This window comes from Brachionichthys hirsutus, chromosome 2 (genome assembly GCF_040956055.1).
Source record: "Brachionichthys hirsutus isolate HB-005 chromosome 2, CSIRO-AGI_Bhir_v1, whole genome shotgun sequence".
NCBI classification, from domain to species: Eukaryota; Metazoa; Chordata; class Actinopteri; order Lophiiformes; family Brachionichthyidae; genus Brachionichthys; species Brachionichthys hirsutus.
Genome location: NC_090898.1, coordinates 4359602 through 4376192, shown reverse-complemented (window position 1 = coordinate 4376192; position 16591 = coordinate 4359602). Strand labels below are relative to the sequence as shown.

Below are 16591 nucleotides of genomic sequence, written 5' to 3'. Positions count from 1 at the left end.
TCCATGGGTGGCCATCACACCAGAACAGAACATTTATTAAAACACCTTGACACAAAAACAATGAGAAACAATTGAATGTAGAAGATACTGGAAATACTGTTTATTTACTTTGAACAAAACTTCTTTTTTTAATGTGCCCTTGTATTTGAGGTCTCTTTGTGACCGCGTCTCGATGCGTCCTGCTCAAAACCGCACGCGTACCCTCCAGGAGTAGTTTGTGAGAACTTTATCTTTTTTCTTCACAATGCAAGTGTATGTGCCTTCGTTGATGGCGTTGGCCACGATGGTGATGTGGTCGTCTTTCAAGGCGATGTAGTTCGGTTGAGAGTACTCCAGCGGCTCCCCGTCTTTGTACCAGCTGAAACGGAAGCCGAGCGTCAGATGGCGCTCGGTGAAACGGGCGCTGGCGACGGGTGGAGGACACTCACTATACTTTGCCTTTCTTCGATGCTATTTTCTTGCCGCAGCGAAAGGTCAGCTTCTTTCCTTCGACGACCAGCTTCTGTTTGGTTCTCGGTGGTGTCGGGGTGGGAGCCACGGTGGGGAAGGGGAACTCTGAGCAGGATCGAGTGGAGGGAGGCCTTTTAGTTTATGCTCCAGACAGACAGACGGACAAACATCTACCTGTCTCCAGGCAGTGACATAAGTTACGTCACACACACATTGATAAGACCGACTGGATTCTGACAAACACAACATTTAACATTTAAAAAAAGTCACTCGTCAATGCCGTGAAAATCCAAATTGACCTTGCGTGTCTCTAACCCTCAAATCCACAGTCTGAAATTCCAGTGGTTTGGAATTGCCTGAGGAATTTTCCATAGCTGTACGTCTCCCAATCAGCAATGAGGAACAGATTACTGCAAGCCAGGGATTGTATCCTCCTGCCTCTGTCTCCACGCTGCCCCCCCCCTTTGTTGCTGACAAAAATCCCAGAAAGTCACAACAATCTAAGCCTTAGATTGTTGTGACTTTCTGGGATTTTCTAAGGGCTGTGAGAGTTTAGATGGAGCCATTTCCTGTTGTGCAAACAGGAGACATCAGCACCAGTGCATCGCACGGTAAAATGATTACATCTCAGACATGGCCATCAATAACTAGTGCGGAGACGGGACAGGAGGCGGCAGGTTCCTCCTCTGCTATCTGGGTCGAGACGCATTCCCTCCCTAGAGATGCAGGCGTTATCCAGATCTAAACATACACTCCTGCTAATTAATCTCTCTTTAAACCTCATCGCCGCTCCGCTTGGCCGGCCCTGTTGGCTCCCGTTGCTCCATTGGCAAACGGTTCACAGCGGCTCCTCGTGCTGCTCGATTGAGAAAACCTTTTATTTTCTCTTCTCAATCTGCACTGCTGCTACTCTGCCACTGCTGAGTCTTACCGTAGCAGAAATCGCAGCTGGAAGGGCAATGCTTCTGCATCAGCTTTCGCTTGCTCTCACAGTATCCTTTACGAGCCCAGGCTGGACAGATAAATAAACGATCCAGGCATCCTGGAAGGGAGGGAGAGATTACGAGAGAAGGACGGTCAGGTGGCAAAGAGAGTTTGGCTCCAGCGAAGATGACTCACAATAACACTGATAATGCCATGGGGCAGTTTACGTTCATTAATGCCACGTTGGCTCTTGAGCCAGACAAACATTAAGCTCCTCCATCAGAAAGTGGGTCACAGCTTTCATCATAAGGACCCAGAGGCAATTCTCACGTCCAGGATCTTGCTGTTTTAATATGCTGCGTTGCCTTTTGAGCTAGCGTATATAGGTTTTAATTGATCTATCCCTGAAATTGTTGATGATCAATCATAGTTTAGTGTCTGTGGAGGTACCGCAGGTGATCAGGAAATAAAATAATTAATATGTGTTTCAGGTGATCTCGCGTCTGTCAGTCATTCAGTGGGTGCCATTTTGGATTAGACCAAAAAAAAACCTCAACAACTTTCAAATCCTTTTTCTGAGACTCAGTACTTCTGGGTATCGTCGCGACCATCACCAGATGTACTTACCGGTACTTAAATATCCGACATAAGAAAAGCCCCATTGATGCCATAGAGCAGCAGAGCCTACCATAGAGGCGGTGCACGCCCCACACCTCATCCTGCGTGATCTGCTTCCGCCCCGTCAGAGTCGCATTCAGGTGCATTATAGCCTTCGGATCCAAAGAGTGCATAAGTCCCAAGGCATGGCCGATCTCATGGGTCGCCACGTGGACGAGATCCGTGAGCCAAACTCCTGCAACACAGAAAGGCCTTCTGTTGATTCATTTTCTCTTACAATTTGCAGGTGCGGCCCGCCAGCTTGTCGCTTCAGAATCCATCACTTTACAAGTGAAACCCTCGAAGTCTGACGAAGAACACGATGAAGACGCGTGCCTTTCTTCCAGCTGAAGCGCATATCTCCCAGAATCCAGTATTCGTGGTCGTCAAAGTGGATCTCTCCATTTGGGGGGAAGAAAGCGTGAGCCAATTCTCCCGTGATGCCGTCGAAACAATGGTGCAAGTAGGACTGCAGACAGTCTGTGTGGTTGATGGGGTAGAAGCCTGCCAAGACACAGAGAGAGAGAGAGAGACATGCCTCAGAGCCGAAGAGGGAACCCCCCCATTACTGCCCCTCTGAGTCGACCACAGCGGGAGTATGGTGAGTTAAAAACCACAGATCTTCTGCAGCCTTCACTCTAACGGGTGACGGCCATCCCTCTGGCTGCCATTGAGACCCTATGCAGGACTCAGAGGAGCAGACGGAGCAGATCATTCCGACAGGGTCGCCGTGTACGAAAAAAGAACCCCTATTTGTTTTTCATTTACAATTATAAATCAAACTGGATATAAGCTCTGTAATATAGTCGTGGTGGTGTGATTTATAAGGTCTGGAGGCAGAGGCATTTTTTTGGTGACAGCACCAAGAGAAAAACAGTAACCACAAGCCAAAGAACATCTGCTGGGGATTGATGCAGCCACATGAAGAGGACCCACCGATCTTAATGTCTGCCTCTTGGTCAGCTGGCACCTCTCTGAAGCTGAACGGCGAGACGTCGCTCCACATGCCAAAGGCTTTGGCAAAGCCTCGACGCGTGTCGCTGGCGTTTATTACGTTGGTAGGAAAGGAGAGCAACCTGCTCAGAAATACAGCAACTTTAAAACACACTGGACTCGACACACATTCCTCTACAGTAGAGCAACCTGCCAAAATACAATGGCTACTGTTCACACGGACCAGAACCTTCTCATCAAGGACTTGGATGGGAATCACGTTCTATAACTTCAGGGAGCGCTAAGTGTCAAGCAAGTGCGACTGTGCAGCGGCGGCCCTGCGATTACAGCTGTGGGTCCACAATACATTTTGCATTTGACATCCAGACTGACATGAGATGACGGGAAAGTGCGATAATTAATTCCATTAAAGAGCAACAAGTCCACATCAACAAAAAACCTGAACTTGGCCTACTTCAAGTGAAAACTATCTCCTGCCAAAACAAACCCCTGACTACCTCTCTGGTGTGTGTGTTTTTTTAAAGACTTGTTTTCTTTTTTAAACTTTCTAAACTCTGCTGTGCTCTTATGCAGACAAGTGGAAGAGTTGCCAATGAATACTTGTATGTGAGCTTGAGCTCGTCCCATTTGAGGTGCTCCGGCGTTAGGGTGTAGCGCTTGTTCCTGGAGAGGTGTAGAACCTGGGAGCGGGCCTCTTTGCGGATGCCGATGAGCAGCACGGTGGTGTAAGCTTCTTCCTTGGACAAATAAAAACCTCCAATTAATCACCTTGCACAGAGGCGAAGTCGGGATCCGAACCTGAAGTCGACCAATCTAAAGACGGGAATGGGTTTGTTTTCCAAAACTTGACAAATTATTGTCTACATTTTTTTGTAGCCCCCCCCCCCCCGTAAAGAGTTTAATTTTTGCAGCTGCACTCGTTAAACTGTGCGTGTCATCCTGACATCTAAGCATCTGTTACTTGTTTTGCGTCAGAGTTGGATCTTCACGCAAGAGATTCCCAGCTCATGGACACGGGGAGTGTTGAGCAGGAAGCGAGCGTTCCATACGTCGAGCGCGGTCCTTTCTGCGGATAGACAGGCTGATGGCTAACGTTATTTCTTTGAAGGAGTTCTGAGGGGTGTTTGGCATTTTATTGCTTTCATCAATACAGTATTCTTTATAGCTGGAGTTAATTTGTGGTTTGTCTTTGCTGCAATATTAGTGTTTGGATCAGCTGAAAACACCCATAGTTTCTTATGGAGATGTATCTTAGTAATAAATCCACTTTTCAACGCTTTAAAGTCACTCAACCCACGAAACTGACACCAGGAGCCTGAATTGTGATTGAGTGTGAGCTCTTCCCGTCCTAACTGGTGCATATAAAGAGGATTTAAGGAGGCATTCAAATGGAATAACTGCTGCCAGCGACCAGTTTATCTTGAATAATGAAACCATTTTCAAACCAGTGCTCGATCAAAAGTTTAGATCAACAACTTTCCTCTGGAAGGAAGAGCTGACGTCGCTTAAATCCTTTCTCCGGGGAATCGGATTGATAACAGAAAGATCCCTGATAGCTGCATGGAGGACAATTAGTGTTTGCATGTGTTCGGCCGTTTGACTGATGGATTCTGCGCTATGTGCTCCAGCCTCCTCGTCGGGATACATGCTGACCATGGAGTGCAAATATCGAAGCCTGGGCCTCCAGCTTGCATTCAGCGCCGTATCCCCTGGATTCCTGTTTCTGCTTTGCTCCGTCAAGACAAATGAATCCAGTACTTCCTTCATTTCCTTACCAAAACAGTGAAACAGTCTGGCTGCCTGTCCCACACTGCTGTCCTGAATGAACTCAACGGCGTCTCCCGTCATTAAATGTCCCCTTTCTGATTTATATGCAGTAGCTTTCCTGACCTCGCCTAAAGATTTATCCGATGTTTGATGTTGTGAAACCAGCCCAAATCTTTTTTATTTGTTTTCTATATTTCATGTAAATGTAATCTCACACTTTGACACAAACAACGATGAACCATCAACTATGAGGGCTGAAACAAGCGAGCTAGACTAAACCCTGAAGCCAGTAATGAGTGCTGACTTGAAGGACAAATCCCAGAGTATCCTGGGGGGGGGGGGGGGGGGTCTGGGGGGAGTTACAGTGCCGAGCTCGGTGGAAAAAATGGATTATGGTTTCCATCATGACTTTCAGGAAGATTCTTTAATAATCTAAGATATTATACTTTTACTCCTGCTGTAAATGTTTCTGGGAGCCTCCAAGGAGCTTATCCAGGGATGCTACGTAATCCTTAAGAGCACTGACACAGCGAGAGTGTGGCAAAAGGAAATGACATCATGCTCATTTCTGAATCGCAGTTGGGGGGGGGGGGGGCAGTGATGGAAGATATTTATCCAGCCAACTGAAGATGTTACTGGACAGGGATCCATTCTACAATCCAATTATAGCCATTCTCTAACGTCCGCATCGCAGTCTGGTGCAAAAGCTGAGTGAGTTCTTCTCAAAATGTCTGGCTGACGTGAAATAATGAGCCCTGCAGCCGTTCATCAGTTTAAAGTCGATTTTTATCATAAACAAACAAAAGAAACTTTTATTGTCATGGTAACCAGTGCTTATCATGTTACAGTATTTTGACTGAGGAATACGACCCATTTTCCTGATTTGCTCTAGTTCTTGCCTGGATGGAGACATTAAAAAAGGTCATGGACCTCATTGGATGAGTTTGCATGTATTGTATGGTTTTTATAGGAGTTTCCGTGGTAACGTCAAGCTGAGTTCTTTGGAAGCCTGAAGGCAAGATTAAAAGGAGACACAACTAACAGTGATGCTGACTGATGAGGCAGATTTCATCCTGCGGTCTGCGTTTTTAAACAGATGTAAGGAACCGGTGAAAATATGTAACTATAATATGTTGTTGTTGTTGTTGTTGTTGTTGTTGTGTGGGCCAATGATTCCAAGTCTGGAATTTGCCTTAAATTTCGTTGAAAACTAAACATTAACTTTGACAGATGTGACTTCCAGCCATCGAGAGAAAAGTCGGATTCCGGCCAAAAATCGTGATCAGATCGTCACACCTCATTCCAGATACACTTGCTGATAATCTCACTATTTTTCAGAAGGATTTTGGAAATGGTAACGGATGTAGTCATTCTTTATAGATACAGTTTGTAAGTCCCCCCCCCCCCCCCCCCCCCTTAAATGTACAATGGGCGCAGTAAACTTCTCTGCTTGATCCTGAAACTTTAGATGCAGTGAACAGAATAATTATTTATTGATCATACGACGAGGTTCACCTTTAAAGATGTAAATGCTATAATTTAGAGGAATTGCCAATCAGATAAATAAATAGAGAACATCTTATTTCCATGTTGCACGGCGTTATAATTTGCAATGAAATGCCACTTTCACAGGGCAACAGGTACATTTGAATATTCTGAACGCAATATTCTGCTACAATCATTACAAACCAGTCGATATGTTGGACCTGTCAAATGGCATTAACTTCAAAAGCGGTTCCAACATACCTCTAAGCTCCAGGAGGGAAACGCTGCGGTCGGCTGCGTCCCTGCGAGCAGAAGAGCGAGCAGCGCGACGGCCAGCAGCAGCAGAGGAGCGAAGGCGCACCGGAGAGCCGGACAGCGCGCCATGGCTGCGAGAGCGCACCTCCGAGAAACCAACACAGAGTCCACTCTCGGGCCAAGACTACGTGGGTTCACCATTCATGCTGCTTTGCGAGCCATCGCACTTTGTGCGTCAGCGCAGTCCAACCTGCGCACCGGGTACTGACAGCTCCGCTCGGTTCTCTTCCCGAGTGCGCCCGCCAGACAGACGGTTTCATATTACTGGAGAAGATGGGGCAGGGGTCAGCGCGTCGGGACGATCTAATGAGAACCAAACGCGGTCTGCGCGTCGCGGCGCACCGCTCCACGCCACGTTGAAAGCAGGACCAGATCTCAGTCCGACTCCGAGCGTCGTTCTTCTTCTTTGATCTTGTCTTCTGATCAGAACATCCTTTTTGCATTTTATTCCGTGACCAATCTCAACTTCTAATTTGACTCGAATCAGTTTTCTTTTCTTTTTTTAAACCAATGAATATATTGATTGTCTCTCACTACCTGACACATAAACTGCCTGTCTCCGTTGATTGTTGCGTTGTTGTTGTTTTTTAAGACGTTTTGAGTTGTGTCTCCTCCGGTGTCCTCTGTCCAGCAGGGACACTGTAGCACAGACATCAGAGGGACTACAGAATGTAAGCCGATGGGTTTGCTATGGATTATTGCGCAGCATTGAAAGTTGTCGTGACTCCGGGGTGAATGGGTGTGTGTGAACTCGACTCCTTGTGAATGCATGCCGCGGTCCTTAAAAAGTCATTGTGAAATGTACAATGAACACAACTGTGATGCGGATCGGGCTGAATGCGGCTCATTTTGGACCTCAACGTGGATTTAAAATGATATATTGAGCCTTGAATTACAAGGCATATTATTCATAGCAACAATACTGGTTTATTTTGTTTATTTATTAGGATCCCCAGTATAGCCCTGGCCTTGACAATGGCTATAGTCTTAATACTGGTACAATCATTGCACATTCAAATTATTAGTGTTGTAACACAATACATTGGGGAGAGAGCCGGCGTGTTACTTTTCAACAGCATTTCCACACTTTTACAGAATATTTCATACATTTTCTTTTTCATCCCATTTCTAATAAATTTTCAATCTTTATTCTGCTATTATGAAAATCCCATAAATGCTCAACGACAGCTAATATGGTTCTAATATGTTGCAACAAGTCTTACACATTTTCTAAGATATTTGTCATTTCCAGTCTCTCTTGACAAACTGCTTCTAGGAACGCAATGCTGCTCGGAACTATTGCTTCACGGGCGTTTCCCCACGACCTCCGTTGGCTGTTGCGCTTCTCGAGGAGGAAATGGCGCCCTCCGGGTACAGCCGGGTTCACGGTGGCCGCGTAGGAGAACGCTGCCGGAGTTGACGCGTAATCTGCGTGGCTGCCGCCCACCGAACGAGGCTCAGCGGACACAGAAGCATGTTTCTGAGCGGAGAGAGGCCGACTTCGTGCCGGACGTCGAAGACGTAGCGCGTAAGAGACATTTATCCTTCCTGTCCCTTTACAGAGAGCGTTAGCGCGGCGGCTAGTCCGTTAGCTTTAATCCCATAATCTCGGTAGTTGGTGTGGCGGTGTATCGATCGACCCCCCCCCCCCCCCCCGCAGCCCGCTTCCCCGTTTCTTTAAAGCGCAGCAGCTGCTACGAACTTTAGTTTCTTCACGGTTGCGTCATTAACATGGAGTCTGCTCCACTTCGAACATTGTTTCTGCTGCGTTTATTGCGCGAACCCGAATCGTGTTGCTCTATTAAAGGATAATGGATTAAAGTAGGGAAAGTAAAATTAAATTACATTAAGGATGAGTATCTTTCGGATTCGACCTGCGGTTCAATCATTTCTTTAACCCCCGCAGGGTCAACCATGATGAATCCACACAGAGTCTACGCTTTATATTTACACGCCTCGTCATTTTACTGGTATCTTTTTTACTGTTGCAGGATCACCGGACTGGGACGTTCGGGAACGTCGCCGGCACTCCAGAACCCTCGGAGAAGAATGGCCAAAGAGCCGAAGCAAAGCAAAGTGCAAACGTTTGTTCAGTGCGGATCTAATGGTCACGATGGCCAGCGGTGGCTGACGGGCACGGATCGCGTACCGGCCGCCGGCCCCGTGTCGAGGATGGCCCGCGTCGCCTCGGACGTGAGGCAGAAGTGTGCCGCGTACGTGCTGGCGCTGAGGCCGTGGAGCTTCAGCGCCTCGCTCACGCCGGTGGCCCTCGGCAGCGCCTTGGCGTACAAGCTGGAGGGCTCTGTGGACCTGGTCGTCCTGATGGTGTGCGCCGTGGCGGTCCTCGTCGTCCACGGAGCGGGCAACCTCGTGAACACGTACTACGACTTCACCAAAGGGATCGACCACAAAAAGAGCGACGACAGGACTCTGGTGGATGAGATCTTGGCGACGCAGGATGTTGTTATGTTCGGGGCGTTGCTCTACTCGTTGGGGTGCTTGTGTGCGACGCTGCTTTACTTCCTGTCGACCCTCAGGCTGGAGCACCTGGCCCTTATTTACTTCGGGGGACTGTCCAGCTCTTTTTTGTACACGGGAGGTGAGTAAAAGACGTGACCTTGAATCTCTGGGGTTTGCTGCGTCACACACACACGCACACACGCACACACACGCACACACACACACACACACACACACACACACACAGTCACTCTAAAGGGAAAAACAAATGCTACTTTTCTCTTTCATTCTATGCACCAGCAGTAGTGGTCCTCTTGATGCTGCTCTATTTAGCATGACTTTCTGTTCTATGCTACTGTCAGCACACTCCGTTCTCATTGGCTGTTGTGTTGGGCCAGCTGGGCTACAGCTGGTTTTTTGGTGAACTGGCCTTTAAGGCAGGACGATGCTCCTGCTGCATTCCTTCTTGAAGTGAACAGAGCGCGCACGCACTCGCTCTGAGCTCTGTTTGGAAGATTTATGACTTTGTCGTTAAAGCTAATATTGTGGAATTTGCCCCCCAGATGGGGGTTTATGGGGCATAAATCAAATAAGTAGGCCGGTCCCATGCGCCGGAGGGCTTTTCTTTCATGTAAAATGAAAAGACTTTTGACAAATAGGGGCAAACGTATCTTCTTTCTGTGTTTTGTCTGTGAAATGGGGCTGTTCCTAATGTTAGACTAAACGTTTGCGATTCGAGGCTCATTCTTTAAATGCATCGTGTCCTCACTCTTCAGGTATCGGCTTCAAGTACGTGGCCCTTGGGGACGTGGTTATCCTCATCACCTTTGGCCCGCTGGCGGTCATGTTTGCCCATGCCGTGCAGGTCGGCTACCTGTCGGTGCTGCCGCTGGTGTACGCCGTCCCGCTGGCCCTGAACACCGAAGCCATCCTCCACAGCAACAACACGAGAGACATGGACTCTGACAAGCAGGCGGGCATCGTCACCCTGGCCATCCTTGTGGGGCCCACGCTGTCCTACGTTATCTACAGCCTTTTGCTCTTTGCCCCTTACGTGCTCTTCTGCATCCTCGCCACCCGCTACACCATCAGTATGGCGTTGCCTCTGCTCACGCTCCCCATGGCCTTCCCTCTGGAGAAGCAGTTCCGCAGCCGATGCTACGCTAAGATCCCAAACAAGACGGCCAAGCTTAACCTCCTCATGGGGCTTTTCTATGTGTTTGGCATCATTCTGGCGCCGCCTGGCAGCTTGCCCTTACTGTGATTCATTAGGTCTGCTATTTCAAATGTTTGAACACAGACAAGCTTGTCTGAAGGCTTTTTTGGGGGATTTAATTTATTGTCTAATTTATGTAGTTGCGCTCCTCTTCTGATTTAATCAGTATCTATGTCCAGTTTGGTTACATACGCTTAACTTTGTCATTTTCTTTTTCTTGAAAACTCAAATAGTATTAAATTGGCTTGTAATAAAACTCAAATGCTGACGTCTCATATCTTTAATTTGGACTAAAACTAAAGTTGGCTTTTCTTCCAGTCTAAACAAATATAACAACAATGAGTGTTTGATGATATATGATTTATATCTGTCTATATGAATGCCCAGTCAAACGTTTGGACACACCTTCTCATTCAATGTTTTTCTTTATTTTTATCGCTTGCTACATTGTTGATACAAACTGGGAATCCGTTTCAGGTGATGACCTCGTGAAGATTGGAGAGAATGCCAAGAGTGCAAAGCAGCAATCAAAGTAATGGGTGGCTAATTTGAAGAATCTAAAATCTAAAATGTGCTTACTGCATGGTTACGTCTGCTTTCATTCATGGTTTCAATGCCTTCAGTGAGAATCTATGATGTAAATAGTCATAAAAACAAAGAAAGCCATTAAATGAGGACTTGCGTCCAAACTTTGGACTGGAAGAGTACATTTACCCACAAAATAACGCTCTTTAATTACATGGTGAAAACACAAACAGTATTTTTGTATCTATAAAGAGACGGATCGAGGGCTGGATGGGTAATAGATTTCTCATTACCATATGAACAAGATAGAACATGAAGATTTTGTTGAGCTAATAAAACCTTGTGCCCCCCGCCTTCATTTAATTCATTTCACAAGATCAATATTCAGTAAATGCACGGAATTAATAATAATAATAATATCACGGCATACATTCAACAGTCTGGTCCGACCAGCAGGGGGCGATGTTGGATAAGCACCAAGCCTCCACATCAACCAGCAGAACCCCCCCCCCCCCCCCCCCCAAGGCGCTGAGAGTTCAATAACCGAGTATTGTTTAGCAACGACCAATCAACTTAATACGTTTATTTGAAATGTACATTTATTATAGTAAGGCTATAAAGGAGAATAAGATGGAGACGTGGGACATGAGACGGCTGAGGCCACACAACGACCAGGGTTCCATCAAAGACAATATTAACATGATAACATGATCAATAATTGTATCATGCTTCTGCACTGATACGTATCAACATCTCGCTTCACTTCTAAAAAACATCGTTTAATGTAAAATGCGCAAAGCCGAGACAACGCATTTTAAGCCGCTGGTTTCATGAACCGGAAAGCAACTCTCTGAATGTGAAATGGTTTTGTTTGTTCCGAGGAACGTGAAGGCAGCATCAGTGACGTAACCGCATGGGCGTGTTGTCATGCCTGCGTGCTGGAAATCCCTTCAATTGAGTAAATACTTGTTTGTTGTAGAATAGCTATTGTCATCGTTGGTGCTGGATTCGATTTCCCCGTAGAGCCGATCCTCTGGCCGGAGCCCCGGTAAGCTGCTCCACCGCGAAGAACGCTGTTTGTAAACGGAACAGGAGTTAGCCAGCTAGCTAGCTAGCTAGCGGCAGCGCTGTCAGAGCTAGCAGTGATCTGACAGATAGGATCTGTATCCCTAACATATTACTGCTAGCTAGTGATGCATTTGTGTGTGATAGGCTGAGGAGAGTTTCATATTTGCAGTCTATTTAATAGAATGTCAGAGGCAAACCTATATCAAAATATCGATATGAAATGTTGGACAGTTTAGTATTTAGATGTTGATAACCACAGTTTTGCTATAACTTCACTAGCACTGTTTGCAGACTGTGCCAATGACTTTGGGCCAATAACATTTAAAATGCATTCCTTTTTCTGTTGCAATTGTGTTCACAGTAATTAAGGTTCTTTAATTGCCACATTTTGAAGGGCATTTGGTGTTTCCGTTTCCCTGAAATTGAACTGAGCTTTCTCTTGAGTAATCAAGCTAACTTTGGCTAGGTGACTCCTTGGTTGTCACTGCTATTGTACAATAGCTGACGGTCTGTACGTCACACTGGGTTGGATCTCAGGATGACTGCCACCCTGGTTAGGTGAGGACTGGGACTGGGTCAGGGACAGGGACAGGGACTGGGTCAGGGACTGGGACTGGGACTGGGTCAGGGACTGGGTCAGGGACTGGGTCAGGGACAGGGACTGGGTCAGGGACTGGGTCAGGGACAGGGACTGGGTCAGGGACTGGGTCAGGGACTGGGTCAGGGACTGGGTCAGGGACTGGGTCAGGGACAGGGACTGGGTCAGGGACTGGGTCAGGGACAGGGACTGGGTCAGGGACTGGGTCAGGGACTGGGTCAGGGACTGGGTCAGGGACAGGGACGGGGACAGGACTGAAAACCATCATCGTCAGGAGTTGTTTGAAAACGATGAACAAACATTTGAGACTTCACACAGTGATCTCCATTCGGTTTGGGTGAAGCAGAGCCTGGTTGCAGCTGTCACACAACTGTTCAGTCAGGATTTCCGTCTGCCACACCAACATGGGAGCGTGGGAATTCTTTTTGTTTTCTGCTGTCACTTTGTCTTGTTGCTCTTCTTTGGTACAAATTAATACGACACAGGAATAATTAGTGATTCAGAGAAAATATGTTCTCAACTTTGTGCAATAGAGAGCAGGAATTTGGAACTGGTTTTTGTTATCTATTGCCTTGATCATTTTCACACAGTCTTTGTCAGTGTGGGGCTTGTTTGTGTTTCTTTTTTCGTCCTCGGCCTCAGGATAAAATTCCTCATGAATTCTTGCCATTCATTTGTCCGAGTATTTGCTTCTCATTTTAATGCAGCTAATGGAAACCATATCTGCACAATATATATATACACAGCGTAATCGACGTCACAATGTTCACATGTTGAGGGGTTTAACAGTGACGCGCAACGGCAAGAAAAACATCACTTTGTCGCTTGATATAAACTGAAAACTTTCAAGCGTTAGATTTTTCAAAGAAAAATAATTTCATACTTTAAACCGGTTAGTGGTTCAAATAAGTAGAAAAAAAGTCAGCACTTTTTCCAATTCCTCTATCATTTAGTGGGATTTTCTTTTCTAATTGGAAACCACTCTATCACGTTTCATCAAAATTTGTCCCAGATGGAAATGGGGAAATGACCTTATCTCCCAATGTTGAAGAAAGTGAACTCTGCCTCTCTTCAACGGCCAATAACTCCAGAATGAAAAATGGTAGGAACACACTTTATTTCCTGATGAAAGGAAGAAGAGACTTTAATCTTTCATTTGGTAGGTTTGGATCCTGAAAGAATATTCTGTGGGGCTTGGAATGTTGGGAAAACGCGCGAAAACTGGGCATAGTTGAGTTGAAAATGGCTGGCACTCAATGAGTTAATAAAGCTGTTTATTAAGAAAATGATTGGCCTTAAATGCAAAAATAATTTATAGGCGACCGACGATCATGATATACAAACGTGACTTTGACAGAAGCTGCCATCCCATCACCGTGACAACGTTCACTCTAAGCACTGACGTATTAATCCACAGGCCTTTTTTTTCACTGAGATGACAGAAACCATAATTTGTTATAATAAATTCTGCCTATTTAAGTGTTTAATTCCTGTTAGACAGCTCAAATGTTTCAAGTTCATCAGTCTGAGTCACTCATGTGAAACGCAATGAAATGATCTAAAAGAAGCCCATATTAAATTCTTGGTATTCAGGAAATGATCTTAGGTGTACACAAGCAGTGGAGTATTTGAGAGTAGTAAATAAATATATAAAAAGTGTATACTTTCAAAATGTGCTGGAGAAACTGTAATAAAACTGATCTTAATGATAAGTTTGCAAGTGAAAAATTAGCATGGCAGCTTCTTTTCAAATCAACTATTTTTTTTATTTAAAAATCCAACTGAAAAAAGACTCAAGACTCCACCAAGCCAAGCATGAAGAGGCAATTGTGAAGTGCGTCAAGCTCATTCTAGACATGCTATAGGTCAGTGTGAGCCAGATGGGATTTCAGGTCAGGAAGGATGAAGAAGCCGACAGTCTCCACAATCCACCAATGTTTAAACCAGACACCGAGGCTGCTTTATTCCAGAGATATTAAAGAGAACATATTAAGAACTTAATGTCTTTAGAAGGCCCTCGGCTATCGTTGAGCAGGACTGCTGTGTGAAGAAGCTGCAATATTTTTGGATCCGTGTATACTGTGATTTATCTCTGATTTAATTTAAACAAAAACAGATGGTCGCATTATTTAATTTGTAACCATACTTTGATGCAGAATAAGATGTATGCTTTAACTTTAAGTGTTTTATCTCTATTGCCCCACCCAAAATGTCTTGAAAAGAGTAGCCTGTAATATAATTACTGTTCGCCTCCCAGGATCTTCTCACCTGGACTGACAATTCAGACAAACAGCCTCCTGGCCAGTCCTCTAATAACAACAAAATAACAGTCTGTGTTGCAGATGCATCATGGTTTCCTCAGCCAATCAGTTGAATATAGACTGGACTAACGTCATTGATTTCTGTGAGAACACTCGGTACTCATGGTAACGCTCTGCCAGAGGGTGGGATCCAGTAAGAATAGCAACAGCTGAAAAAAGCAGGTCCAGAATAGAAAGCATGTCCTCCTGGATCATTAGTTATTCATTCTTGTTCCGTGCAATTCTTTGCGTGACAGGCTGTGTTGTATAGGAGCTAGGTACATGAGCTAAATGTTGAAATACCGTCATGATATAAGAGTGAATTGATGTCTGGGTGATGTGGGCTTCTGTCCTGCACTCAAGCAGCTCAGGACAGGAATAGAACTGACAGTGTCAGTATTTTGGCGTTCGTTGTTCCCTTGAGTCAGAAGCCAGAACAACTGTTTGATCAGATACCTCACAGCAACGGTTCAACATGTAAGCTGTAGGTTTTTCTCGTGCTGCAACAAGCCCATATTCTAGCACTTCTCACGGTCTAATGATTGCTGGGTTCATGTGTGAGTCGATGTCTGTTGGACCAGGAGCCAATGGCTGCTTCCTGTAAGCAAGGTGTGTGCAATGGTCACACGGCAGCATGTTAATGTGTAGTAAGTCAAATTAACTCGCGTTAATCATGTTACACCTTTCTTGGGGCTTGACTTAATAATAGAAGGTTATCAATCTCCCTCCTGTAAGCCTGTTTATCTTCCACCAGAGATCATCTGTAAAAATGGCAGATTACACATTAGTAACACTTATATGATGCACAAGTTCACGTGTATTGTGATTTACACCAAAAAGTAATGGCCCAACATTTATTTTATTTGTATTTTTAGATTCCTTAACCCTGAACATGCCTTTAGAAATTAGATTTACATTGATATCATTATTAGTTGAGGAGTTACAGTGGTCCCTCGCTATAACGCGGTTCATTTTTCACGTCCTCGCTGTTTCGCAGATTCTTTTTAATGCAATTTTGCATGTTTTTTTTTACAGTGCTTGAACTGCATTGTGTTCTGCTGTAGCACAGCCACGTCAAATCAGGAGAGAATGGACCTTTCAATAGTAAAGGTGAACAGTTAACACAACTTATTATTGATACACATAAAACAGAACAGGCTGAATAACTATAGAGGAGAAACAGAGAGGATGTTCTGGTAGAGAACTGCCCAGTCTGGATGCAGTGACTCCGTCTTTCTCTTGTATTGGAGCCATCTGTCCCAACGCTGGTCTAGAGACTTTGCTTTTAGCCTCAGATGGTGAGTCGATGTTTCCATAGAATATATTTCCTCCACTATGGCCAGCCATCCGGTTAGACCTGGGGGGTCACAAATGGGGTTTTAATGTAAAAATGTAATATTTTTTCCCGACCTCCACTCAAAATGCACCGCCCCTCCCCCAGCCCGCTGCCCTGTGTTTGTGCACTCATTGACAGCGGACGGACGGCGTCCCTGCAGGCTGTTAACGGGAGAGCCGTGCATCATCAGGGAGAGCTTGGTGCGCATGTGTCCGTACGGATCGATCGGTAAACGCAGTGAGTCGGCTTCACACGCCGTGCTACTGATGCTCGGTGTCCTCGGTGATGGAATATAGCACCAGAGGAGTCTCACGCAGAGCGAATCCCATTGGCCTGTTTTTACGCGAGAGCAAGGGGAGCACAGACGCTCTTCCCAACTCTCCTCCTCCCTCTCCTCTCCTCTCCTCTCCTCTCCTCTCCTGTCCTCCTCCACGGCGGTAATCCTTGCTGACACAATACACAAAGGACTAAATGCTGGCTGCATCCCTCGGCAGCAGGGCTCTCTCTCCTGCAGCCAGGCTGTTCAGCTGTACGGC

General features: G+C 45.8%; 2 protein-coding genes across 2 annotated transcripts; one reads left to right on the top strand and one right to left on the bottom strand.

Moving 5' to 3' along the window:
• Window positions 1-183: 183 nt before the first annotated feature.
• On the bottom strand, window positions 184-6621 carry mmp23ba (matrix metallopeptidase 23ba). Its single transcript, XM_068751101.1, has 8 exons — window positions 6499-6621; window positions 3586-3722; window positions 2968-3107; window positions 2368-2535; window positions 2063-2227; window positions 1382-1492; window positions 429-555; window positions 184-358 (listed from the first exon to the last, which is right to left on the bottom strand). Exons 1-8 carry the CDS (start codon window positions 6619-6621, stop codon window positions 184-186), a joined length of 1146 nt encoding a protein of 381 aa, XP_068607202.1.
• A 1284-nt stretch (window positions 6622-7905) lies between these two features.
• ubiad1 (UbiA prenyltransferase domain containing 1) lies at window positions 7906-11101 on the top strand. The gene is made up of 3 exons (XM_068748945.1): window positions 7906-8080; window positions 8544-9151; window positions 9789-11101. The coding sequence occupies exons 2-3, from the start codon at window positions 8602-8604 to the stop codon at window positions 10274-10276; spliced, it is 1038 nt and encodes a 345-aa protein (XP_068605046.1). The 5' UTR covers window positions 7906-8080; window positions 8544-8601; the 3' UTR covers window positions 10277-11101.
• The last annotated feature ends 5490 nt before the right edge of the window (window positions 11102-16591 follow it).